Below are 26,147 nucleotides of genomic sequence, written 5' to 3'. Positions count from 1 at the left end.
GCTGACCTGTTTTTGGTGATGTCAGTCTTAGAATTCACACCATTATCTAAGGCTTGCAAAATTCTAATTTTATCTACAATTGGCAAAGCTATCCACTTTCTTGGAACCATACCAATAAACATACACTAACTAATGAAATGAATTTCTAGCTGATGTCCATTTCATTATCGCACTGAGAGAAAAGATCGTGGGGAAATCTTAAATGATTTCTCACGGTCAGGCTGCAATTGCTTCAATATACTTGAAGCTTTCTGTCATTTTTAAAAGCAAATATTGTAATAAAAAAGTAAAAATTCAGATTAAAAAGGTGGAAATGTATGGTCGTTATAGAGAAATCCTTTAATTTTTAAGGTCATTAAACTGTATGTAAAATAGCATTAGGTTAATGAGAAATTGGCCAGAACCAATCACACAGGACGTTATAATGTGTCGGGAAGTTAAAAAGAGTCACTATAAAAAGCTTCAACTATATTTTGCATACAATAAATAATAAAAGAAAATACAACTGTGGCACACAACAGTCTGACAGTATGAGTTATTAAAACACAGGGTCTTTTCTTTTGGTAACTAAAGAATTTAAAAAATACCCCCCCCCCCCGCCCCCTTTTGTTTTTTTGTCGAGGAAAAGGGTTTTGGGGTCAGGTACATGTTCTTCTTCAGGTTCCAACTATGACGTATCAAGGCTTTTAGCAGTGTGTTCTCTAATGTAATATTTAGCACATGAATAGTTTTGTGTGATACGTCATCTATATATGGTTGAAAAGAAAAATACACAGGCCACACATTAAATACAAAGAGGTGAACATTTTTGCATCATCAGTTTTGTTTAAACCATAAATCTTTTGTAAGTTTTATTACATCAGTATTTATTATGTCAGTTACAATTATTCATTTACCGACAATTTTTTAATAAATGAGTGATCAACCATTATTTTATATAAACCTAACAAAAAGGAAAACTGGTTTAATATCCTATAAGGAAATATGTAGGATACAGAAAAAAACTCTATACATAAAGTGCTAATTCATGAATTAATCTCAGCCATCTGCTCATGCAGCAAACATCTTTATCTTAATTTAGTTGTGATCATTTGTTAACTGGTACAGATATTAAGAAATTTCTTAGTTGTGCTCTACACTTTATAAACCAAGAATATCAAAAACTATTTATTTAAAAATAAATACTAGTTCTAAACCTTTTCAGAATTTAAATACAGCCACATCATAACTAACTGAAAGGAAATTACAGGCAACAAAAAAAACCTCAGTTCCTATTCATTTGTTCATTACTAGTTGTATCAATTATCACATCATGCACAATCAAAATTTCTATCTACATTCTTTTTACTTCGTATATTCCTTCCTACCTATAAGAATAACTTGTTTATTGTCTCTGAATACATGGAAAAATTTGCCTTTTATTCTGGTCCTCCTCTCTATATAAATATATATAAAAAAAAAAAAAGCATTAATCTATAAACTTACCAATACAGGTTTGCAAAGTTCCAAGGTTGCTGATTTTTGGATGTTTCCAGTTTTCAACAATAAATCACAATATTATTAAATAATTATCTAATCAAGTTCCTGTGGTCTGGCAAAAAAGGATAAAATAAGGTACAAAAATACAGAATAATGCAGTTTTATTTACTCACCAAAATATGTTCTTATACACTGTCACAAAGCTGTAACTTTGAAATGCAAGCAATTGCTAAAACTCACCTATTAACATTCACTGAAGACGAATTAGCAAACTAGTATCATCTGGGAGAATGTATATTATATCACTGAGATATTATTAATGAGACAGCTCAATTAATTAATTAAGCTGTCTCATTATTTGACTTAGTGGCCGCCAGATGTTGCTTGGTGAAGACGCAGCTGCTGCAAGCCGATAAGTTTTTATTGAAATTTTATCATACTTTTGATTAGTTAGCATATTAATTTGTGTTTTACAAATAGATTAAATAGGCTTAGTGGAGTTCACTTATTTTTATTAGCTTATTTTTTAAATTTAGTTAGTGACTTTGTAAGCTACAACTCGCTACTCCTACCACTATCATAGTGGTGTTTTTGGCAGGAATATTGTAGTGTAACCAGTAGCTCAGAAGAATAGTAAGCTTTAAATTGTAATAAATAAGTATTTTGAAGGGTTCAATCACCTTTTGGGCATATATCTGTTGTATTTTTTGATTAGTTAACATATTAATTTGTGTTTTACAAATAGATTGAATAGGCTTAGCAGCATTCATTAGCACATTTTTTCAAATTTAGCTAATGATTTTGTAAGTTACAACCCGCTACTCTTACCGCTATCCTATATGGTGTTTTGGCTGGAATATCATAGCATAAAAGAATAGTAGGGTTTTAATTGTAATTAAGTATTTTGAAGGTTTTAACCACTTTTTGGGTATATATCTTTTGTATTTAGCCAAGGATATAACTAATTTACCATTGTCATCGTTACGGTATAGTGTAACTTGACTTATATCTTGAATTTGATAGCTAAACGTTTATATTTCTCAGTTTTTCAAACCTTTTGGATATCAGGACTCTTGAAAATTCTTCTAAAGCCTGGGAAGCCAGTGGGATACCCTCAGTCACGCTGACCTATTGTTTCCTGACTATTATCAGGAAAGTCCTTGAAAGACAGATTTCTTAATAAAATAGAATCTCTTCTTTGTGATAATAATTGTTACTCCCAAAACCAATTTAATTTTTGATATGAAGTTGATATTGAGGACAGTGTAGTCCATTTTTCCAATCTTGTTCAGACTTCTAATAAATAATAGTAATAAATATGTTTTAGCTGTTTTTGTCAACTTCAAGGGTGCTTCCGATTCCACTGGTGGGAAAGTGCCTTCAAATGTTTAACTGCCCTCTTAATTTATTCTAATTAATTTGAAACTATTTTTCTCACTGGTTTATTACCATAGCTTCCCACTTCCAGTCCTATACAAAACAAGTTTTTCGTGGATGTCCTCAAGAACTCTTGAGGACATCCAAAGATTCCAGATCAATGATCCATTCTTGGATCCTTGATCAGAAATCTAATTCTGAACCAATGGCTTCTACGTAATTTTTTTCTTTTGCTTACAGTGACAATGTTGTGTTGTTCTTTTTTGGGGGACTCAAGATCTCAGTTTGAATCAAATGTAATCAAAGGCACGTTATCTCCTCCCCCCCAGTTAAAATTCAACTATGCACTATTCCTTTTGTATCTACAATTAAATATTTAGATTTAACAATCAGCAACAAGATAGAATTTCTTCCCTAATTAAACCATCTAAATGACTAGACTGATTTTTCCAATTTATGCTTAAAACACAGTAGGGTGATTCCATATCACGTGGCCTAATTTTGAAGATGGTCCCTGCTCGACCATTTTCGATTTTGTTGAAACTTGGTGTAGATGTTTAAACAGGTTTCCAAAGAAGCTGTAATTCAGTTCAAAATATAGTATGCTTTAGGGACCAGCACCTTTTTTGTGAAGGTCACTTGTGTAATGCAGAGCAAATCACAAAAAATTTTCAGTTTTAAGTGTTACTGTTGCACAACAGTGAGAGGTAGTGCTCTGAAACATGGTATACCTAGTTAACTTTTGGCAGAGAATACAAAACTTTTGGTGTCCAGGATCAAAAACCTTCACTTCATTTTTTACAATGCAGCACCAAAAATCTGTCACGACAAATGTAAGTCATAAGTTTGAAATAAAAACCTTTGGTACCTTCTTCTTTGAACATTCCATTTAACATTTGCAAGAATTCAGCCAAACTAAATATGTGCTCTTATACTTGTTTGCTGGCTGAGATATTTTCCTTCAAAGATACTCAAAATTTGACCCATCTTTAGGGGCAAATATCTTAATGTGGGACATTTTCAATTCTCTCAATTGAATTCAAATAAATTCAAATTTATTTACCAATAAATCGTTTTTGCCACCTGGAAAGAGCAGGTTTTAAGCAACAAGAATCACGGTTTTTCAGTTTTGTGTCTTGCTACTTAAGGCCTAAAAAATGGCCTTAAACATTTTATATTTTCCACATAATATTTGCATACTTATTTGATGATGAAGTTTCACATCTCAATAAGGACAGAACTATTGCATTTACAAGAGTGAAATTTTCTGCAATTACTCTGCCCTTTGGTTTAAGGAGAAAGGATATATTGCCAATGCACAAAAAGATCTGTATTTTTTTACAATGGGGGGGGGGGGGGTTGCAAATGGCAAGAAAATAAATCGCATGGGTTTCTTTAGTGCACATTCCCAAGCCTGAAAAGTGGTCTTTATTCAGAATTCCAAGCATAAAGATGATGTTCTATTGGTTTCTAAGCTTGAAAGAAGTTAACTGCAACAAAATTTATTTAAAACACAATACAATTTGAAATAAGAAAGTGAGTGCGAAGATTTCGAATCGCTGCTTCGTAATGGACTGGAATTTTTCATTGATGGTTGATATTACTACTTCAGGCAAGCTATATTGTCGCCCCATTGTCATTATTTTTGGAGCTGGAAGATTGGCAGTGATTTGTTGTTCAGGAATCCAGCAGACATCTTGTCTAGCAGGCCAGTGAAATGAGCGAGTGGCTCCATGAAGATGCATGAAATTTACCAATACATCATGTTCTTCAAATGAAATTTCACAAATAATTACAATCCAACAATTATTGTCATAAATACAGGCAATGTATTGGCCAGGTTGTAAATTAACAATTGGCACATATTGAATATTGGTTCCACTAGTCTGATCTACATGAGCTACAAATGATGATGGTATGTCATTTGATACTCTGCAAAGACGAATCTCTCTTGCATCAATAGGAATGAAGTGATGATTTTCTCTTGTTCCAGCAATAGTATGACCATCTGTGAATCTTTTCTCTTGAAATAGCCTTACTTTCTCAATTTCCTCTTCAGAAACAAAACAATTTTATTGCAGTCACATACTTGTCACAAAATTCAAACATGTTTCTTGGTGTCAGGATTTGGTTTTCAATTGGGTGTTGGAGACTTGCACATGCTGCCAATCATTTTGTTGTTGTTGTTGTATGTTTTACGGTGCAACGGCAGCTATAGGCCATTATGTGCCAAACAATGATAGGAGGTAACAGCTTTATTAAAACTGAGATTTGTGCATTATGTGAGATTTAAGCATTATATTCTGTCATAGCATTTTATCCTTTTTAGAAGCACCTCTGTAGCCAGGTGGGAAGGAGCAGCAGTGCATAGCACATGCTTCTTGATTAGACCGGGGTTTGAGCCCATCACCACCAAATACGGAGGATGCGGAAAGGTCAGGGAATGATCACCACATATCCCGGAGCAATATGGTCTTAGTTGCTAATGCTCCTAAAAACCAAATAATTAACTAACGTGTTAAACATTATTCTTTTTAGGAAAGTGAAAACTGCATCAGATCTGTCGTCTAATATTTGTTGCAAAGTAGGTGTGATTTGGGCTGCATAGTGAGATAAGAAGGTGGTCTGCCATACTCCATTATAGGGAGGGCAGTCAACAATGATGTGCTGGACTGTGATTTGAGCATGGCAGTTCGGACAAGAAGGCAGGTCTGAGGAAGAGAGAAGACAAAGGTGAGTAAGGTGTGTATGTCCTATTCGTAATCTAGCAAGTGCGACTTCTTCCTTTCGGTTCGAGCGGAAACTAGATGGCCAAGACTGGAGTTTCGGTTTAATCTGAAGGAGTTTGTTGCCTTCTTGGTTTTGCCAGTTGGTTTGTCAGTAATTCATACTTCGCTTTGTTATAAGACTTTTATAATCGGTGAAAGGAATTTTGAAAGAGTCATCAATTGGTTGCACAGTAGATTTGGCTGCATGGTGGTATGCCATTGCCAGGTATGCCAACATGGCTAACGACCCAACAAAATTTTATTACTTTCATGTTCTTAGCTAGATGAGCCAGCAAGTTTTGAATATTACTAAGTAGGTAGTTATGATGCTTTCTTGGTTGCTGTAAAGCGAGAAGGGCACTCAGAGAGTCAGTAAAAATAATACTATGAGTAAACTGCTGCAACTTTATAGTTTCTAGCACAATTTGTATGGCATGAAGTTCAGCAGTAAAGATACTGCATTCTAAAGGTAACTGAATTCTAAAGGTAAAGGTAATTAGAGATTATAGATTATGGAAGAACAACAGCAGCACCGACGTGGTGATCAGTTTTGGAACCATCTGTGTATATCCTGGTATAAGATTCATATTTCTCAAGTAGAGATTTATGAAGCTGGTTTACATTCTGTGAAGAAAGAGTACTTTTCTCCCATTCTTGAAGGGACAGATCACAGGTGTCAGGGCAAAAAGCCCATGAAGGAGTCGTGAAACTAGTGGCGGCTATTTTAGAAAGGTCAAGCTGCCAATTATCAAGTAGTGAGCAAAGACTATGCCAGCGGGTCGATTTATTGATGAATAAATGGCATACAAGTTCTCCCAATCTGGTGTAAATAGATGTTTCCACGATGGATGCAGGGGTTGGCTTTTTATTTTGATAGCATAATTTAGCAGTAAAATTTGTCTTCGTACAGAGAATGGGGGATCGTGAGCATCAGCGTACAGGCTCTGCACAGGAGATGTGCGGTAGGCTCCAAGAGCAATGCGAAGGCCACTATGGTGTATAGGGTCCAAAGCCCTCAAAATGCTAGGTCTAGCAGAGTTGTAAACTGGTGGCGCATAGTCTAACCTTGATCTTAACAATAGCATGATATAAATGAAGGAGTGTTTGACGGTCAGCACCCCATGTTGTAGCTGATAATACTCTCAAAATGTTTAATTTCTTGAAACAGGTGGTTCTAAGTTGTTTAATATGGTCAAGAAAGGTAAATTTTTTTTCTAAAGTTAACCCAAATGGTAGATGGTTTGTGTTTTAGTGGACCACGTAATAGTTGAAGCAAAGCGTTTCCATGACTCTCTTTTGCTTGCACGCTGAATGTGTCTAGCATTGGCTCTGGCTTTCTTAAAGTGTACTAGGTTAGCAGCAGTAGGGATTTTGCGAAATTTATTCCCGGCTTTATTTTTCTCTCGTTTGGGTGGAGATTACGTCTTCTACAGAAATGAACTGCAACAGTTTTTTCAGGTGATATGTGAAACCCGTTATCTGTAGCCCACGTTGTAATCTTATTAAGAGCTCCTTGCAGTTGTCTCTCAATCATTCTCATGTTCTGTGAGTGACAAGATATACTAACATCATCTGCATATAAAGTAGTAAATACAATGGCCGGAATGACCTTGGTAACTGAGTTGATTTTTATAATGAATAGAGTGGCAATTAAAACTGAGCCCTGTGGAACACCTTCTTCTTGGATGAATTTTTGGGAAAGAGTGGATTGAATACAAACCTGGAAGGATCGCTGCTTCAAAACGTTCTGTATAAATCTTGGCACATTACCCCTGAAGCCTAATGCGTATAGATCACGGAGAATTCCGTATCACCAAGCTGTGTCAAAAGCTTTCTCAACGTCTAAATAAACTGTAGTCAAATGTTCCTTCCTTAAGAAGGCATTGCGAATCTGATTTTCCATTTGTATCAAGAGGTCTAAAGTTGATCTACCTGTATGAAATCCACACTGCGATGAATTGATGAGGTTGTATTTGCTCAGCACCCAGGTTAGACGAGAGTTTACCATTTTTTCCATTATTTTTCCCATACAGCTGGTGAGGGCAATAGGTCGATAGTGATGCGGGTTGATTGGATCCTTACCAGGTTTTAATAATGCTGTGACGTATGAGTGTCGCCAGTTATCAGGGAAAGTATTTTCTGTGAAAACCCGGTTATATAGCTGGAGTAAGACATGAAGCGACTTTTCGCTCAGCTCTTTCAACATGACATAGTGAATTCTGTCAGGTCCAGCAGCACTATGTTTCGAGCTGTTAAGAGCAAGCCGTAGTTCAATTATGGTAAAGGGACAGTTGTACATTTGATGGTGGTCTGTGTTAAAATTTAGGGTCTGTTTTTCAGCAAGGGACTTTAATTTCTGAAAGTTTAGCGGGTATGACGATACGGCAGAGGTTTCAGCAAAGGATTCTCCAAGAGTGTTAGCTATGTCTTGAGTAGTGAAACATCATTGCCGTTTATATTCAGTATTGATAGATGCAAAGGAGGATATTTATTATACATTTTTCTAATATTTTTCCAGATGGTTTGTGTTTTAGCGGACCGCATAATAGTTGAAGCAAAGCGTTTCCATGACTCTCTTTTGCTTGCACGCTGAATGTGTGCAAGCAAAAGAGAGGCTTGGCTTTCTTAAAGTGTATAGATTAGCAGCAGTAGGGATTTTGCGAAATTTATTCCAGACTTTATTTTTCTCTTGTTTGGCTTGATTGCATTCATTGTTCCACCAGGGTTTTGATCTTATTCTATGACTTGTGGACACTCTTGGTATTGCTGCTTCGGTGGCCAGCAATATTTGATTTGTTATATAATCAACCGCATTATTTATTGACACATTTGAAACAGCTGTTTTTTGCAGGATGGCTAGTTGCCTATATTTTACCCAATCAGCTTTGGCAAAGTTCCATTTGGCAGTTTGATTATAACAAGGTGGTGAATTTGATTCTACATGACAGACTATTGGATAATGGTCACTACCCAGTAGACTGTCATGAACAGACCAATCAAACAGTGGAAAAAGGACTGGTGAGCATATGGAGAGATCAATTGCTGAGCTTGACCCAGAAGGCAGATGAAAATAAGTGGGTAAAACAGTATTCAGTAGTGTCAGATTAAATTTATCTAAAAGCTTTTCTAGTATTTTTCCTCGTTTATCGTGTATTCTATCACCCCATAAAGGATTATGTGAGTTAAAATCTCCCATGATGCAAAAGGGAGGAGGGAGCTGAGATACAACAGTTTCAAGATCAGTGTAAGAAATGTCTTGGTTAGGGGAAAGATATAAGGAGACAATGGTAAAAGAAAAACAAAAGGATATTCAAGCAGCTACTGTTTCTAGATTTGTTTGTAACATTAATGGTCGGGAAGGGATATTGGAGCTGACTACAAGTGCAACCCCTCCATGAGCCGAATTGCTTACATGAGAAACTCGATCTTTTCTGTAGATAACATGATGTTTAAGTGAGGTAGCAACAGAAGCTGTTAAGTTAGTTTCTTGGAGGCAGAAGGTAACTGGGTTATACTGGAGAAGGAGTTCCCGAATGTCATCAAGGTTGGTGCAATACCCTCTACAATTCCATTGAAGAAAACTGGGCATTATTTGGGTGAAGTGTGGTCCTCGGTTTCTGTCCGAGGTACTGTTGGCTTATGGTGACCAGATTTTCTTTTCGGGAAGTACGGTCTTCCTGTTTCCATTTCTTCTGGGAAGGGATCGAGAACAGAGTCTTCGCGGTCAGTGTTTCCTTCCATTTCTATCGAATCAGTTTTAGTAGTATCACCACTTTTTGAGTACATTGGGTTATTGGTAGAATGCGGAACAGTGATTGGTGTGTTAACAGCCTTGTTTGATTTATATGGTTTACCAGAAAAGGGGAACAGCTTCCAAAATTGACCAAGCCCAATCTGACATTGATCTGTCTGGGGGAAACGTTACCTCAGTTTGAGTACCAGTTGTTACTGTTCTTTGCACAGTATTGGTTACCGCAGTTGGCTTTTGGACTACTTCAGCGAAGCTGGGTCGAGTGTTAAATTGAGCCTGTACAGATTTTTTAGCTTCTTGGTACGAGATGTTTTTTTCGGCTTTGACCCCTTGAATGTTTTTTTCCTTTTTCCATATGGGACAATCTCTGGAGTAGGTAGTATGTGGACCATTACAATTTGAGCATTTGTGCTGCTCTGCTTTGCAATTGGAGTGATTGTGCTCGCGTGAACCGCAATTAGCACAAGTGGCTGAACCTCTACACACGTTTTGGGAATGCCCAAATTTTTGGTATTTAAAACAGCGTGTAGGATTAGGAATGTACAATTTTATTTGACAATTCAGATAACCTGCTTTGATGGATGCTGGAGGTTTGGGGCTATCAAATGTTAGTATTATATTCTGAGTTGGAACTAGAGCATTGTCTCGTTTTGTGTATATGCTCTTTACGTGCACAATTCCCTGGTCTTGCAATTCATTTTTCAACTCTTCTTCTGAGAGATTTATGAGATCCCACTCAGCTATCACACCCTTGGAGGTGTTTAGAGTAGCATGAGGGGAGACAGTAATCGATAATCCTCCAAAGGATGTTAGTTTTTGGAGCCGTTGTGATTGCCGTTCGTCTGAGACCTCAACAAGCAAATAGCCCGATCTCAGACGCTTAGTTGTTTTCAGAGATCCTATTAGATTTTCTAGGTATTTCTGAATTTTAAAAGACGAGAGACTACCAAGAGACTGTTCTTGAGTCGAATGCAATACAAGGTGCATTATATGCTTAGCACTACATGAGTTAGTCTTCTATCTCATGAGCAGCCATATTAGGATCCCTATGTCCTGTAGGAGAGATCATTTTGCTCCTTTTAGCCCCAGAAAGATAGCTTTTCTTTCCAGGTTACCGGCCCCGGCACGGGGAGGCAGGAGCAGTGCCACAAGGGTAACCAAGCGGCTGAGTTAATTTGGTTAGTAAGATTAACAAGAAACAGAAAGGTGAATTTTCTTCCTGGAACTCTGCCTACTTTTTGTAGTGCAAAAGTTTCTCAATACAAATAAATAAAGAAAATTGTGTTTAAAACCTAAAGAAAACTATTTGCTTTGCACACACAATATATAGATCGCTTGGCTACACTAATAATCGCTTGGCACCCGGGGCCAATCGTTTTATTGTTCTGCCAATTCCATCACATGGTGACTTGCCATGGCTAGTGCCAAAGAAATTCCATTCAGCACTGATATCAAAATCTTTCTGATAATGACACAAGTTAATAAAATTCTTGTATTAAGCTGCAGAACCATCACTGAATCACATGTCAAAGGAAGTCGTTCTGCCAATTCCATCACATGGTGACTTGCCATGGCTAGTGCCAAAGAAATTCCATTCAGCACTGATATCAAAATCCTTCTGATAATGACACAAGTTAATAAAATTCTTGTATTGAGCTGCAGAACCATCACTGAAGTAGTAAATGTGCCTGATTTCTGTCATGAAACTTTTCAAATATTCAATTAAGTTGGTTAGAAAAACATGCACTGCAATTATGTCATGTCAAAGGCAGTCACTGATTATGCAAAAACTTATATTCTGAAGTTCAACATCTTGTAATAAATGACAAATGGATGCAATGTAGCCTGGCTATTCTTCCAGTGAAACCCTTGAACAGCATCTTGCACAACAAATGAATAATTTTCTGCAAAATCCATCAAGATCACCAATTCTCCTGTCATTAGGCTTTCCTTTGTTGACTTCAAATGGTAGCTTTGATGTTTAGCAATGTAGTGATGATAGGAAAGGTTAAATATCTTTGTACTCAACTCTTCAATAAAAATCTTCTGTTGTTAACTGCTTTGTGTCCAGTGTATCTCTGTCAGTGTGTATCTATTGTTTCGATTTAATAATATCTTCTGGTTCATTGTTTTCAAAAATATTCTCTAGAAACTCTTTTTAATTCATCTATTCCTGGACATTTTTAACACCGAATGAAGCATACAATCTTTTGACTCCAAATCACAGATTGTGTTACCAGTGAGAACCTTGTAATCACATTCAACACGACTTGCTGCTAGCATTAACTTGACATTTTGATGGATTGTGCATACACATACAGAATATGTTCCTGGTGTACCAACTGTGACACACCAATTGGGTCGAAGTTCACAAAATTTAGAAAATCCAATGTCAGATCCATTTCTATCTCAATAAGTTATAAACATTTCCTTCAAGTTGCAGAGTAGTAGTCACTTTTGCATTTGCATTTTTATTCCATCTGCATTTCTAATGGAAATATAATCTTTCTTTCCAAGGCATATCCGACTAAATCCATCATCTTCAAAAAATTCCATCACCTTTTGCTTTACTTCCTCAGAAAGCTTTTTTCATTGCTTTTTTCCAGGTATGGTCATGATTCCTTCTTCTGCTTTAAGTTTTCTAGCTTTCTTGACCATTCTTTTTGAGAAACTAAACTCTTCCATTGTTTTCTTTATGGACCAACTAACTGGAGCTAGTGTTAATATTTGAAGTTTTTTTGAATGACCTGATAACATTAACTTTTCTTTCAATTCTTTCAGCAGCTCATTGTAATCTAAACAATTTCCACACTGATGACTTGCACTTGGCTCCATGATGTCATTTGGATCCAAGCCACCAATAGATGCAATTTTACTGGCAATTACATCTTGTACTTGACTTGCCTTCCTTTTGGCATAGCCATGTGAGTCTCTCTTAGCCATTCGCTGAAATTTAAGAAGACAAATACCAATAGCCATCAAACTTGTGTTCAAGCTTTCAGTCACATGCATTGTGTCATCATGGTCTGATCCAGATGAAGTTGATGTTCCTGTTGCTGCTTTTCGGCATAATGGGCACAGCTTCTGGCCTGGTTTTATGCCGACATTTGTTAAGTCTTTCGGGGTAGTCTGCCATTGACAAATCAATTGGTTGTAAATGTTTTTTTTCACCATATGATTTTTCTTCTGGAAAGGATTGCAACATGAACGCTGCAAAAATTCAAATTTTGTCAAAAGCAAAGCTTCATGATGTAAACAAATTGTGTCTTCTTCACCCAGTTTTAATCCCAACCTATCAGCTGTTGTTCTTCAAATTCAAATTCTTTAAATAATTTTCACCCAGTTTTGCATGTATAGGATAGCACATGACATTTAGAATTATCCATATGACTGATGGTGCATGAGTCCAGCTTATCTCCAGCAAAATCTTCTGATTCCATAGCTTTCATGCTGACTAGTTGACGTTTCTGCACGCAATGAAAACTTAATTAACTTTATTACAGTAAAACAATAAAAAATAGAGGAACAAAATAAACAAACTGTTCATCATGAAGATAAAACACATTAATAACAGCATGGTTCAAAGATCAGCTATTTATACTTTTTTTGTATGATTCTAGAATGTTCATAAGTTTTTTTGGAATTCAAGAATATTCTAGAATGTTCTGGAATGCTAGAATATTCCAGAATTCTAGAATATACTCTATTTCAAGATTATTCTAAACATTAGGCAGGATTAAGGAAGTGTTCTGCAACAAAAAAAATCTCACAAAATAACAATACAGCAAATAAAACTACTTGATGTTTAGGCTTACTTTTAAGGCCTTAAGTGCAAAGACACAAAACAGATAAACCATGATCCTTGTAGCTGAAACTCTGCTCTTTCCAGAAATGGAAAGAGGCAAAAATGAGAGAATTGAAGGTATCCCACATTAAGATATCTGCCCCTTAAGATAGATCATATTTGACTTTCAAATTTTGAGTCAATCTTTGAAGGAAAATATCTCAGCCAGAAAACAAGTATAAGAGCTGATATTTAGTTAGGCTGAATTCATGCAGTTGGTAAGTGGAATGTCCAAAGAAAGTACCGAAGGTTTTTATTTCAAAGTTATGACAAAATTCTTGCTTAAATTTGTCGCGACAAATTTTTGGTGCCAGTTTTAGACCACAATGTTAAAAATGAAGTGAAGGTTTTTTGAGTCTTGACACCAAAAGTTTTGCATTCTCTGCCAAAAGTTAACTAGGTATACCAAGTTTCAGAGCACTACCTCTCACCGTTGTGCAACAGTAACACTTAAAACTTTGAAAATTTTTTGTGATTTATTCTGCATAACACAAGTGACCTCCAAAAAAAGGTGCTGGAGCCTCAAGCATACTATATTTTGAACTGAAATTTTGCACAGCTTCATTTGAAACCTGTTTAAACATCCACACCAAGTTTCAACAAAATTGAAGATGGTTGAGCAGGGACCCCTAGGCCACTTGACATGGAATGACCCAGTACCCTTAGAATTCTAAATAAAGCCATATCCTTCCTATAGTAACACACACTTCTGCAACCTGGTTTCATCAAACCAGACTACTTAGCATTCGGCAAAAATTGGAACAATACAAAAATTTTTTCTTCTTGTTTTTCTAAGAGCCCATCATACTTAGTACTTTGGCTCTTCAGCTTCTTTCAGGCTTTGCACCCCCTCAATATGTATTTAGTTTTTGAGGGCCAGGGCTTTGCTTCTTTATTAGAAAAGGACTACCGTTAAGAGTTTGATGGCATCCATCTTGATTTATTTGCTGCTCCCAAAGATGAAACTTCCATTATTGGAAAATTCTCTGTAAAAAATGGCAATCACAATGGCAGAATTGCTCTAGAGGTCTTGAAAATAAAGCTTTATTCCAAACATATCTAACATAAACAAAAAAAACAAAAAAAGCAAAAAAAAAAAACTAATTAAATGGCTCACAAATTTCTTTCTTAACTGGTCACAGTTCTTTCAACCATAAACTTTTCCACTTTAATTTGGTTACCTCTGATTTATGCCTTTGTAGCTTACCTGAAGATTCAGTTCATGCTTTATTCTGCTCTCCCTTTTATGATGATTCTGATAGCAACTCTTTAAATACTGTTGGTCCAGTCACACCCAGCCAAGAATCTATATTCCTAATTAATGCAGTATTTTTTCAAGCTCATCAAACTTTCTCAGATAAGGTCTTTCAGAAACCAAAAAAAAAAGTTAATTGCTACGCCCTGCTTAAATATTAATCATTTGCAATATTTATCTTTCTTTTTTGTGATAACCTCTCTTTCATTTAAATAGTGTAATATAATGATCATTGCATGTATTATCACAAATTATACTCTATTTCTGTATTACAACTGCCTTTGTAGAGACTATAGTTGTTAATCTTTGCATATCATGGATAAAATCTGTATCCCTACATGGTTATCTATGTTCTTTATGTTCTGTATGTACGTATGTATGTTCTTTTTAATTTATGTTGTTCTTTTCTTGAACAACTTACTTTTGCCTACAATCTTAGTACTTTTAAATGGTCATCGCAATATATACCTAATAATGTACCTATATACCTAATACCTTAATAAATATGTTACTTGTTAAATATTTATTGCACTACAGCTATTGCACAATTCTACATTTAAAACAAAATTATATAAATATCCTTACTGTTATATTAATTGACCCAATCAAACCTATTTACTACTGGACTGGATCTGTTAGAGATCATAAACAGTCTTTTGTTTTGAGTCAGATGTTTTCAATTAATTTATATATAATGTGATTTTTCTGTTGTTGCAATTGATAATGATCTGTTTTTTATTTAAAGCTGAAGATGTCACTTGTGTAGTTTTTATTTTACAGTCTGTTACAAATTTAACTGTAAGTATTTTGTATTTAATTATATTGTTTAATCAAATGTTGAATAGTTGAAAGCTAAACATATAAAATTCAAACTTCAAAACTTAAATTTAAAGTAAAATATCGTTGTCAAACAATCTTTATGATTTGGTTGCAACTAATAATATTCTTCATATTTGGTTGAAACTAATAATATACTTCATATTATTTTTAAACTCTAGATACCTATATTAGATCTGCACTGATTATTGTATATATGCTCAAATTTTCTTCTTTAGTCTTTCTCTCTCTTTTTTTAATGCTGGTATTCTCAATCAGTGCCACTTGAAATATAGGACCAAAACAAAAAATTTATTTACTTTTTTTGCTGGAACCCACTGGTACAACACTATCTCAACTAGGTGCAGGATAATGCCCATCCTTGGGCAGTTAAAGATAGTAGAAGCCTGACTCCTCATGACATAAACAGGCAATGGAAAGCAGTTTTCCTGACAATCACTGCTTCTTGGTGGCTAAGAGACCAAAACAACACTACTTACATACCTCACACAACAACAGCTACACACATATTTAGCCCTTTTTTACAGTCTGTTGCACCACAGAATAATTGTGGTGGAATTTAACTGTAGTTCCTGGTGCCGTCCTGCCTTGGACACTTACATACATACGTCTTTTCTGTTTGTCCCATATTCGAATTCTGCATCACTACAGATGTTATGGAGATATTAAGACATGGATTCTGCATCGCAGAATCCATGTCTTAATATCTCCATAACATCTGTATTGACGACATGACCAGTACTTCAAATTCATCAAGTTTATTTACTATGCCCCTAGCATTAGTATACACTCTAGTACAAATGCAAGTGTTTTTATTCTTATTAACCCTATAAATATCCTTACCCTAATATAGTTCATGTATTTGCTTGTTCCTCGAGGATCTCAACAGTTCTTGAAATCCTAAACAACTCATTTTATGGGCTTCTGCACATTCCTATAGGAGTACAAGAATCACACTTCTGCCTGCAGCTGCTGTTAATTTATTAATGTGTCACCCCCCCCCCCTTCAGCTAGCAGTTTTCCAAATTGCCTCACGAGCATCAGCAAATAATCTTGCATCCCTTTTATTTTAAGTGAATTCCATCCTTGTAAAAACAGTCTCCTAAGGCCAAATTGCATAGACACTTGAAATTTCAATCCTTAATAATCTATAAAGTTATTAAGAGATAACTGATGATATAATTTATGCATGATGAATATGGAATAAACAATTATGCACACTAGTAATGAAAATTTCTATTTACCTCTATAAATTCAATTTCAAGTTGTGATACTGATTTCCTTGCATATCTAAGAGGTAACTCAGCCTCATCAATACCTGATCCTCTTGCAGTATAACTCTGAGGCACTGAGGCAGATGGGACAGATGAAGAGATACTGTTCTGTGAAATTTTTCCACATGAAACTTCTACAACGACAAAAAAAGATTCTCCTAGAAGTAATTCAGAACCAATAAATTAAAATTAAACACTTTAATTTTAAAACTTCTTTTCCAAAAGATGTATATAATCAGGCAAGCCTTTTTTTATTTTTAAAATTCATTAACAGGGTTCTTACAATATTCTAAACTTTTATTTCCCTTCTACAACCATCAATAAAATGCACACAGGTATATTTATTATTATTTTTTTTATTTTTTTTTTTCCTCCTTCCTTCAATACTTAGTTTTTCTCTGTACTCATCGGCAGTGGTGCCCCTGATCTGTCATATCAGAACTTTCTTTTTTATTTTGGGGGGGAAAAAAAGTTATTAATGAATAAATAACAATTATAATCGACACAAGAAACCTTTTTATATAAATAATTACAATAAACATAGGAAACCATTTTATACAATAATTATAAAATAAACTGAATAGTATCTAACATCATAATATTAGCAAGTTATGGTAAAAATATATATGCCATTCTTATTGGGAGGCATCAGCCACCCACTAAGAATGATAGCAGTATACACAAAGTGGAAAACAAAAATGATTAATTACATAATTCTGTGTAAACAATAATTTGTGACTTCAAAAGCTACTTAAGTAAGAGTGCTTGCTTGTAAATTCAGGGGGAGAGAGAGAGAGAGAAGCCATTAATCTTGAGCCAGCAATTAACACATTATAAATATTTCATTCGTGAACCTATTGGAAAAGGTACCACCACCACTGAAGTATTACTACTACAGAATCAAACATTAATAAATACAGTTGTATCAGGTTCTCTGCGATATTTATTTCACCAGGGCCCAGAGAAGATTGTTGTCAGCTATCGGAAATTGACTGATGAAAAGAGAAAGTCGACACTGTTCAAATATTTCCACAACGGTCATTTCTTCATTGTATTTTATGTCAGAGGGTCCCAAACTTTCTCGGTTCACAGCGCCCTTAGTGTCTCAATAATTTTTTCAAGGCGCACTCAGACCAAAAGAAATACCTAACAGTTCCATTTAGTAGTTATGTCCAAACAACGTAATAAAAAATGCTGAAACTGTGAACTACCTCGAGCTAGTAGTTCGTGTGGTGTCCGACAGATGTAGAGTATCACTGTGTTTCCCTCGAATTTAAATATTCCACGGCGCACAGTTTGGGAAGCGTTGTTTTATGCAATAAACATTTAATTCCATAATTATTTTCATTATCTTTTACTTTGTATACAGTTAAAAAGTTATTTAAAAGGTATTTTTAAAATTTTTTATGGACATTCCAGAAGGTAAAGGACCAATTATAATTTTTCCTATTGATTATTATATTCAATTAACGCATTTCCGTTTTGCGCGATGCGCTCGCGGGACGAATTAATCGCGTTAATCAAGGCCAGCCTGTATATAATGACAGCCTTGTCGATCAATTCAGCCCTGGAGAGATTGTGCAAGGCTCAAGGGGTACAATTTTTCTCAGCCTGATCTGTGCTTGTTAACAGGAGAGACTGCTTTTACAGGGATGGGGTACACTTAAATAGAAAAGGTGCAAGAATATTTGCTGATGCTATCAACGCAGTGTTAGGTTGGTCGGAAAACTGCTAGCTTCGGGATACATGGACTAATAGATTAATAGTAGCCACTGGCAGAGATGAAAGTGATTCTTGTACTGCTCCTACTGAAATGAGCACCAGCCTGGAAAGCAAGATGGAGTGGATTTCAGAGACTGCTGGGAGTCATTGCGGTACAAGTAAACACACACGGGGTGTGTTTACTTGTGCTAGGAGTTTGGTAAATAAATCTGATGAATTTGAGGTGTTGGTCAAAACATCAAAGGCAGATACTGTTGGGATATCACACAGATAAGAGGAATGTGGTGTCACACAGATAAGAGGAATGCAGAAATAAAATTTGGGGAGTAATGTGTACAGGAAGGATAGACAGGATAAGGGTTATGCTATTAGTTAAGACACACACAAAATCCAAGGAAGTACAGCCAGTCAACATGGCTGGACAGCGCAGTGTCGAGTCAGTTTTGTGTGACATAAGCACTGAGAAATCAAAATTGAGAATAGCAGTGTGTTATAGGCCTAATGACTCTGATGAGTATAATAAACAACTGTACAGGGAAATAGAGTTCGCCAGTAAATCAGAGAGTCTTATAATGTGGAATTTTCATTTTCCAGATATTGACTAGAATTTGTGGGTTGGTCACTCACACACCAGCAAGGCTTTTGTGGATTTATTGGATGATTGTTTTCTACAGCAGCATGTTCGGAAGGCAACTAGAGGGAGTAATACTCTTGATCTGATTATCAGTATTGATTCTTCATGCAGTAACAATCTGCAGATACAGATACAGGAACCATTAGGTGGCAGTGATCACAGTGGGCTGAAGTGAGATTTACTCAAAGAGGTAACTACCATCAAGGATAAAGGGAAGAGTTTTTGCTTTCGTAAAGGTGACTACAGAGATCTGAGACAGTATTTAAATTCTATACGGTGGGACCAGCTAATGATGTTACCAACAGCAAATTCAAAATGGGAAGCATTCAAAAAATTAATCTTGGAAGCTACTAGGCTTTTCATACCAACTAAGAAATACATTGTATTGTTCAATGTTTAGGCCTAAATGGATGTCAGATGAACTAATGAGATATGTGGCAGAGAAGAAAAATGCATGAGATACATATAAATTAATGGGTGACACGGAAGCCTATGATAGATATAAGCTGGTCTGTAACCAAGTCACAAAGGCAGATTATGAGAAATCTTTGTAAAAGGAAGCAAAGAAAAACAGCAAAGAGTTCTTTACTTATGTAAACTCTAGAAGGAAGGGGATGAATCAGATTGGTCCACTAGATATCGATGGTTCAACTGTTGATGATCCTGCTCAGGTAGCTAACAAACTAAATGAGTATTTTGCATCTATATTCACACATGAGGAGTTATTCAGGGGAGGAATGCCAGAGGTGAATTAAACTCTGTAAGTGAGCTAGATGATTTTGTAATAACAGAGCAAAGTGGAGGAGAAACTGTTGCAGATAGACAAAAGAAAGGAACCTGGGGTGGATGGGATTTATCCAGTTATATTAAAGAAGGTAGCAAAGGAAGTTAGCAAACCCTTAGCCATAATTATGAGAGCTTCCTTGGACTTAGGGGCAGTACCCATGGACTAGAGATGTGCAAATGGTGACCCCAATTCACAAAGGAGGATCAAAGGGCAACACAAGTAATTACAGATAGTTTAACTTCTGTTCCAGAGAAATTAATGGAGGCACTGGTTAAAGAAGCACTGCAGGATGATCTAGACATGACTTCAGTTATAGCTCAGACAGAATGGTTTTGTTAATCGGAAGTCTTGTCTGACCAATTTGATTGGATACTATGATGTGGTAACGAAGAAAGTGGATGCAGGGAATAACTTTGATATCATATATTTGGATCTTAGAAAGGATTTTGATACTGTTGCACATGGAAGACTGCTGCACAAATTGGAGCAGTGTGCATTGGAGGCAAATTGCTGCTATGGATAAAGGGATGGTTGAGTGGGAAAAGACAGGGTGGTAATCAATGTACACTTTCCTTCATGGACTACTAACATTATTAGTGGAGTCCCTCGTTGTTCAGTGTTGGGTCCATTGTTGTTTTCTGTATTTATTAATGATACTGATGATGGTATATCAGGCTTAATGTACAAATTTGTAGACAATACGAAGGTTGGCACGGTTGTTAATGACACTAATGACAGTACGCTGCTGCAACAGGATCTAGAAAAGTTGAGCAGATGGGCTGAGACGTGGCAACTGAAGTTTAACATTGACAAATGTAAAGTACTGCATATGGGAAGCAGTAACCGCAGAATAACGTGTCAACTGTGAGGTACTACACTGACAGTGGTAAAGAGTGAAAAGGACCTGGGTATAATCGTGCAGGCAGATATGAAGTTTTCTGAGCAGTGCAAACTGTCTGCAAGAGTAGCTCATGGTGTCTTGTCAATAATATAGAGGAATTTTTCTAACAAGGATAAAGAGGTGATTATCCCCTTGTATAAGGCAATGGTCAGGCCACACCTTGAGTACAGTATACAGGTCTTGAGGCCTCATTTTAGGTAAGGTGTAGAACTGCTGGGGCAAATGCAGAGAAGGGCAACAAGATTAATTGCCCTTCTCTGCAACTAATCTAGTTTCAACAAGGTTCAACAATGGTTCAAAAAAATTTGTTCAACAATGGAACAAAGGGTTGCTCTTAGGAAGAAAGGGAAGAAAGGCAAATTACCGAGTCTGGAGACCAGGCACCTTCAAGTTGATCTGATTGAGGTGTTTTGAATGGTTCGAGCATGCTCAATGCTGATGGGATTTTTCCTCTTGCTTAGAATAATCGCCTGAGAGGGCATAAATTCAAATTGAGGAAAGACAGTTGTAGGGTAGATGTGTGGAAGTTTGCCTTTAGCCAGCGTGTGGTTGATTGCTGGAACAAACATCCATCTGTCGTTGTAGAAGTTGATAGCTTAAATAGATTCAAAGGAGAACCAGACAAACATCTGGGGCGAGTGGATGGGTGAAATTAGCAGAATTTTTTTTTTTTTTGGCTGATGCTATATAAGCTTGCTTTCTTGCATCATGTGCCTTTACTAATGCTAAGTAATTTCATAGTACTTTTTTAATGGTTTGCACTGGTTATAAGTGGAAATGATGATTCTAAACATCAGACCTTTTAACATGAATGAATAATTTTCTTTTCAATTCCCATATAATAAACAACCATTATAAATTAGAGGGGAGAGGAGTGGAATCAAATTAAATCATTAACTCTGCTGTGATGGTGCCAGGTCTGACAGACCACGCAGAAAAATATCTATTTCAAAAATATGAGCATTACCGTATTTACCCACGTATAAGACGCACCTTTTTTCGAAAAATTTGGGGTCAAAAAACTGGGTGCGTCTTATGCAGTGGTTGTAGATTTTTTACTTGCATTTCCCGCTTTTTTGCGCTTGTTGTCTTTGCGCTCATTGTTTCGCACTTGTTACCGGTATATTAGGTTACGTTTTGCCACATTCTGCCCAGAAATAGCTCAGAAAAGATTTTCGTACAGTGCTGAATTCAAGTTATGAGGAGTTGTATGAATTTTATGATGAATAAAACTTGAGTTCAATAACTTTATGTAATACATTTTTTTTTTAAATTTCGGGCCCCAAAATTAAGGTGCGTCTTATACATGGGGAAATACGGTAATTACTGATTCAATATTAGGGGCTATTCCTCTCTCCACCTTCTTCTCCCACGGACTGGAGGACCCACGGACTGGAGGTCCGTGGGTCCTCCACTTTTCACCAAAAATTTTATCCCAACTCTTTGTTCTAAATTGCGTTCCGTTTTTCACATAACAAGGAAATGAAACATGTCTTCACACGAACCAACTTGTACAATGACTGAAAAGACTGACAATGTTTATCCTTTGCATGCAGGCAGAGGGGGGGGGGGTTCAGGCTACACAGTGGGAAGACAACGGTTTACAGTGTGGCCACTTTGACGGAAACAAAATCATTCTCGAAACTTTATTGTCACACCTTGTATATATTATAAGTATATATATAAACATAAATATAAATAAAATAAATAAATTATATATAAACATTATAAATAAAAATAAATAAATTATAATATATATATATATATATATATATATATATACACATATCTAGTTAGGCCTTAATTACCGGTAATGTCTCACGCCCAAAATAATAAAAAATTTTCACTACCACTCGCAAAACAAAAATCAATCAGGACTTTGACCTAATATATACATATATTCACAAAATGGAGGTCATTTCCATTGGGTATATTAATACAGTTATTTGTTTTAAATGCTTTTAATGTCTCCTTTTTGAACGTACATGAATTGCATGAAATTTAAAAGAAATTTAAAAGAACATACATGAAATTTAAAATAAAATATATAAAAAATTAACACAATTATATAAAAACAAAAAATATACAATTATAACATTTCAATCAGTGAGACGGTTGGGTTTGATGGGAGGCGCACAGTTTTTTAATATAGGGATTTATTGTGGATAGGCTTACACTCATCTACTCTTCTACCGACTTTAGTCTTTCTTTTTTGTTTAATCTTGTTTAAAGCGGAAAACCCTGTTTCACACAAGTAGGAAGTGGAAGACAGTAATAAAATTCTAATTGCCTTTTCCAAAATTCATTTTGAATTTTGATCCAAAATTTGCTAATATTAGTGTTATTAAAGTGAATTTCCAGCGACTGGTCACTACGGATCTCGGCCAATTCTTCCTCTTGCAAATTAAGTTCTAACGTTGGAAGGTTTCTTGTTGCAAATAGGTAACAAATACCCACAAATACTTTTTTGGTATCAAGGGATGGAAAGTAATGCTCAATTTTTGTCTTTAACAGTTCTAATGTTTTGCTTATTACATTAATTATTTTAGTATAATTTGTTTTGGCAGTCAAGGGAACCATTTCTAATTTTTTTTTAATTTACATATTTTTTCCATATACTGAACTTTTCTTTAAAGGTGCACAACTTGTCAGGAAGTGAGTAAATTTTCCTCTGAGCCTTGCATACTGATATTTAATTTATTTAGCTGCACGAATAAATCTGCTAGAAAAGCTAATTTATAGCACCAAATTTCATCACTTAAATAATCACAAAATTCTGATTATTCCAGTGAAAAAAATATGAGCATTTCTTCGTGCAACTTGTACATATGCATAAGTCTATTTCCTTTCAATAGCCACCGAACCTCAGTATGCATTATTAAAGAAAAATGATTGGACTCCAGTTTCTCACATAATTTTCCAAAAATACGTATTTTTTACGGTCTAGTTTTGATATAATTGACCATTTTAACTGCTTGATCAAGTACAGGTTTTAAATCAGATACAACTGTCTTCACTACTAGAGCTTGTCTGTGTATAAAACAGTATGTTGTAATAATATTTGAATTGTATCGTTTTACTGAGTTTACAAATCCTTTTAGTGCTTCTGTCATCGCGGAAGCACCATTGGTGCAAACGCTGACACACGACTTCCATAATATACCACACTTTTGTAAATAATTATTCGTTACTTCGAAAATATCTTGGCCGGTTGTTCTTTCAGTGAGTTTTTTACAACAACAAAAAAAAAAGAAGATTAATAATTGTGCCAATTTTTATAAACCTGACAAATGCTATTAATTGGGCTTTGCTGCTAATATCTGTAGAATTACCTACTTGCAATGCAAACAGTCACCCAAAATTATTAATATTTCGAACAACTTGTTCTTCAATATCACAGACATTTCTTTTACATGCCTGCTAACTGTGCATCATTATTTTTTTTTTTCCCAACTTCCTCTCCCAAAATATTTTTCACGATTACCCGACATGCTAGTAAAATCATACTTTCTGCAATCAGGTGAGATTTTTTTTTTTTGCCACCAGTTTGGCTACTAAACAGCTAACTTCTTGCACTTTATCAGATATTTTAGCCATATTATAAAATTCCATACCTTGTTTTCTAGTAGAGGCCTGCAGTCTTTTAAAATACTCCACAGTTTTGGACGACAAATTCTCATGTTTCGTAGAAAAATGACCCTGCAATTTACTCGACACCATTGATTCATTTGACAATTTTAAACCACATACTATACATAAAGGTTGAGGACAATCTTGGATACCAGTATAAGAAAATCCCATTTCCAAATAATCGTCACGATATTTACGACAACACGTTTTCTTCTTTTTTGATGTTGATGATTAAGCTTATTATCAAGTTACCTCCTCTGATTTCTTTTCATTAAAAATTCATCCATCGCTAATAATTTCTAAAAAAATTAAAGTTACTTCTAGAAACTAATACAGTTGATTGAAAATACCTATGACATTTTAGAGATAAAAACATAAAAAGTACTTTTAAAACATTGCTTACAAGTTGCCTTTAGCTCATAGTCCTATGCTTTACGCATACATATACAACTGCAAAATGCATTGCGGGATGCCTAGAAGAGACTCAAGTGATAAAAATGGCTGAATAAAAGTGAAAAATTCCAGTACAATAGAGCATCAGTTATCTGGAATAATTGATGTCAGACCTCTTCTGAATAGCCAAATTTTCCAGATAATCGAACCTAAGGTAAGATTAAATTTATTTACGGTTTTTTTTTTTCGACTTACCGATAACAAACACAAATAATCTGTGCATCCCAGTAGCATTTGCACTCGTAGCAATTGTAACTCGCTCTTTTCTCATCTTAAAATCTGGTGCAGGCATTTCTCTTTTAGTGGCTAGGGTTTTTCTTGGTAATGCTTTCCATAATAAGCGTGTCTCATCAACATTATAAACATTTCTTCCTCTTAATTTGCTATAATTGAAGGAAACTTACTTTTAAAGGACACCCCTGCCGATTCGTCTGCAGAAAGTTTCTCACTTTGAATATCGAGTTCACGTATACCATGTCTCAGTTTAAAGTTTTTCAGCCAACATGTGCTTGCCCTAAAATCTTCATTACCTCTTAATTTTTGATTAAAATCCAATGCTTTTTCCCACAACACTGGGCCAGACACTGGTTCACCTAAACTTTGCTTCTGAAGAAACCACAAATAAAGTGCACTCTCTAAAGCGGCATTTTCGGGTTTCCACATTGTCTTTTTCCTGCTAGATCTTGCTTCACTATTCATAATCGACACAAATTCTGTTATAGCACTGGAATTTTTCTTGATGTCATAAATTGTTGAAGTCCCCACATTAAACTCTTTGGAGAGATTTCCTAAATGTTCACCTTTTCTAATTCTATTAATAATTTCCATTTTTTGTTGCAATGTTAAAACTAAGCATTTCTTTTCGTTCACATTTTCAAGTGAAAAAAATTGAGAAAAATAATAAATCACACAGTTTCGGACTGATATTATTATTATTCTTACTGAATCTGCAGCTAAACTAATCTGAAGTTTATTCATGGTTTCCGAGAAAACCCAGTGGTCTCTGTGATATTTTTCTACAGCACATTTCTGAAGGTCACATATAATTCTGGAGGTTACAAGCATAAAACGATAAAAACAATTTGCAGTTTTCAGTTTATTGAGCTTTTTGTTTGTACAATCTGTTATAAACAGGTAGTAAACTCGATCTTTCACTTATTAGAATCAAAATTCAATTTGCAGACGTGATCACTATAACCGGCGCTTACTGTACTATTGTACTGTATTGTCAATAAAAAAAAGAACAAAGATCAGTCTTTCAAATTATTCTGGATAACTGACTTAAAGATAACTGACATTCTACTGTACCAGGAATTAAAAGGTGAATAGTTCTAGTACTAGGAATTAAACATGACGTCACACTGACTGCCCGAAGAAACTCAGGTCAGCGCGGCATAAATAAAAGAAACGAATATTTTATTTTAATTAATTTTTA

The 26,147-nt window shown here is 35.4% G+C and overlaps 1 protein-coding gene across 4 annotated transcripts in view; it reads right to left on the bottom strand.

Moving 5' to 3' along the window:
* Positions 1 to 954: 954 nt before the first annotated feature.
* The window catches only part of LOC150089344 (alpha-ketoglutarate dehydrogenase component 4), a 33,990-nt gene continuing 8,797 nt past the window's right edge, over positions 955 to 26,147 (bottom strand). For 2 of the 4 annotated variants that reach the window (XM_090368519.1, XM_090368520.1), the window contains exons 3-4: positions 16,556 to 16,743; positions 955 to 1,436 (exon numbers count right to left, since the gene is read on the bottom strand). In XM_090368519.1, coding sequence (XP_090224645.1) covers positions 1,419 to 1,436; positions 16,556 to 16,743 — 206 coding nt within the window. In that variant the 3' untranslated portion in view covers positions 955 to 1,418. The remainder of the gene's footprint in view (positions 1,437 to 16,555; positions 16,744 to 26,147) is intronic. The other 2 variants (XM_090368521.1, XM_090368522.1) reach the window with 1 other exon arrangement.

This window comes from Mastigoproctus giganteus, chromosome 2 (assembly GCF_048544385.1).
Source record: "Mastigoproctus giganteus isolate SK-2022 chromosome 2, ASM4854438v1, whole genome shotgun sequence".
Taxonomy (NCBI): Eukaryota; Metazoa; Arthropoda; class Arachnida; order Uropygi; family Thelyphonidae; genus Mastigoproctus; species Mastigoproctus giganteus.
The sequence above is the reverse complement of the archived record's forward strand: the minus strand, read 5'-3'. Positions and strand labels throughout refer to the sequence as shown.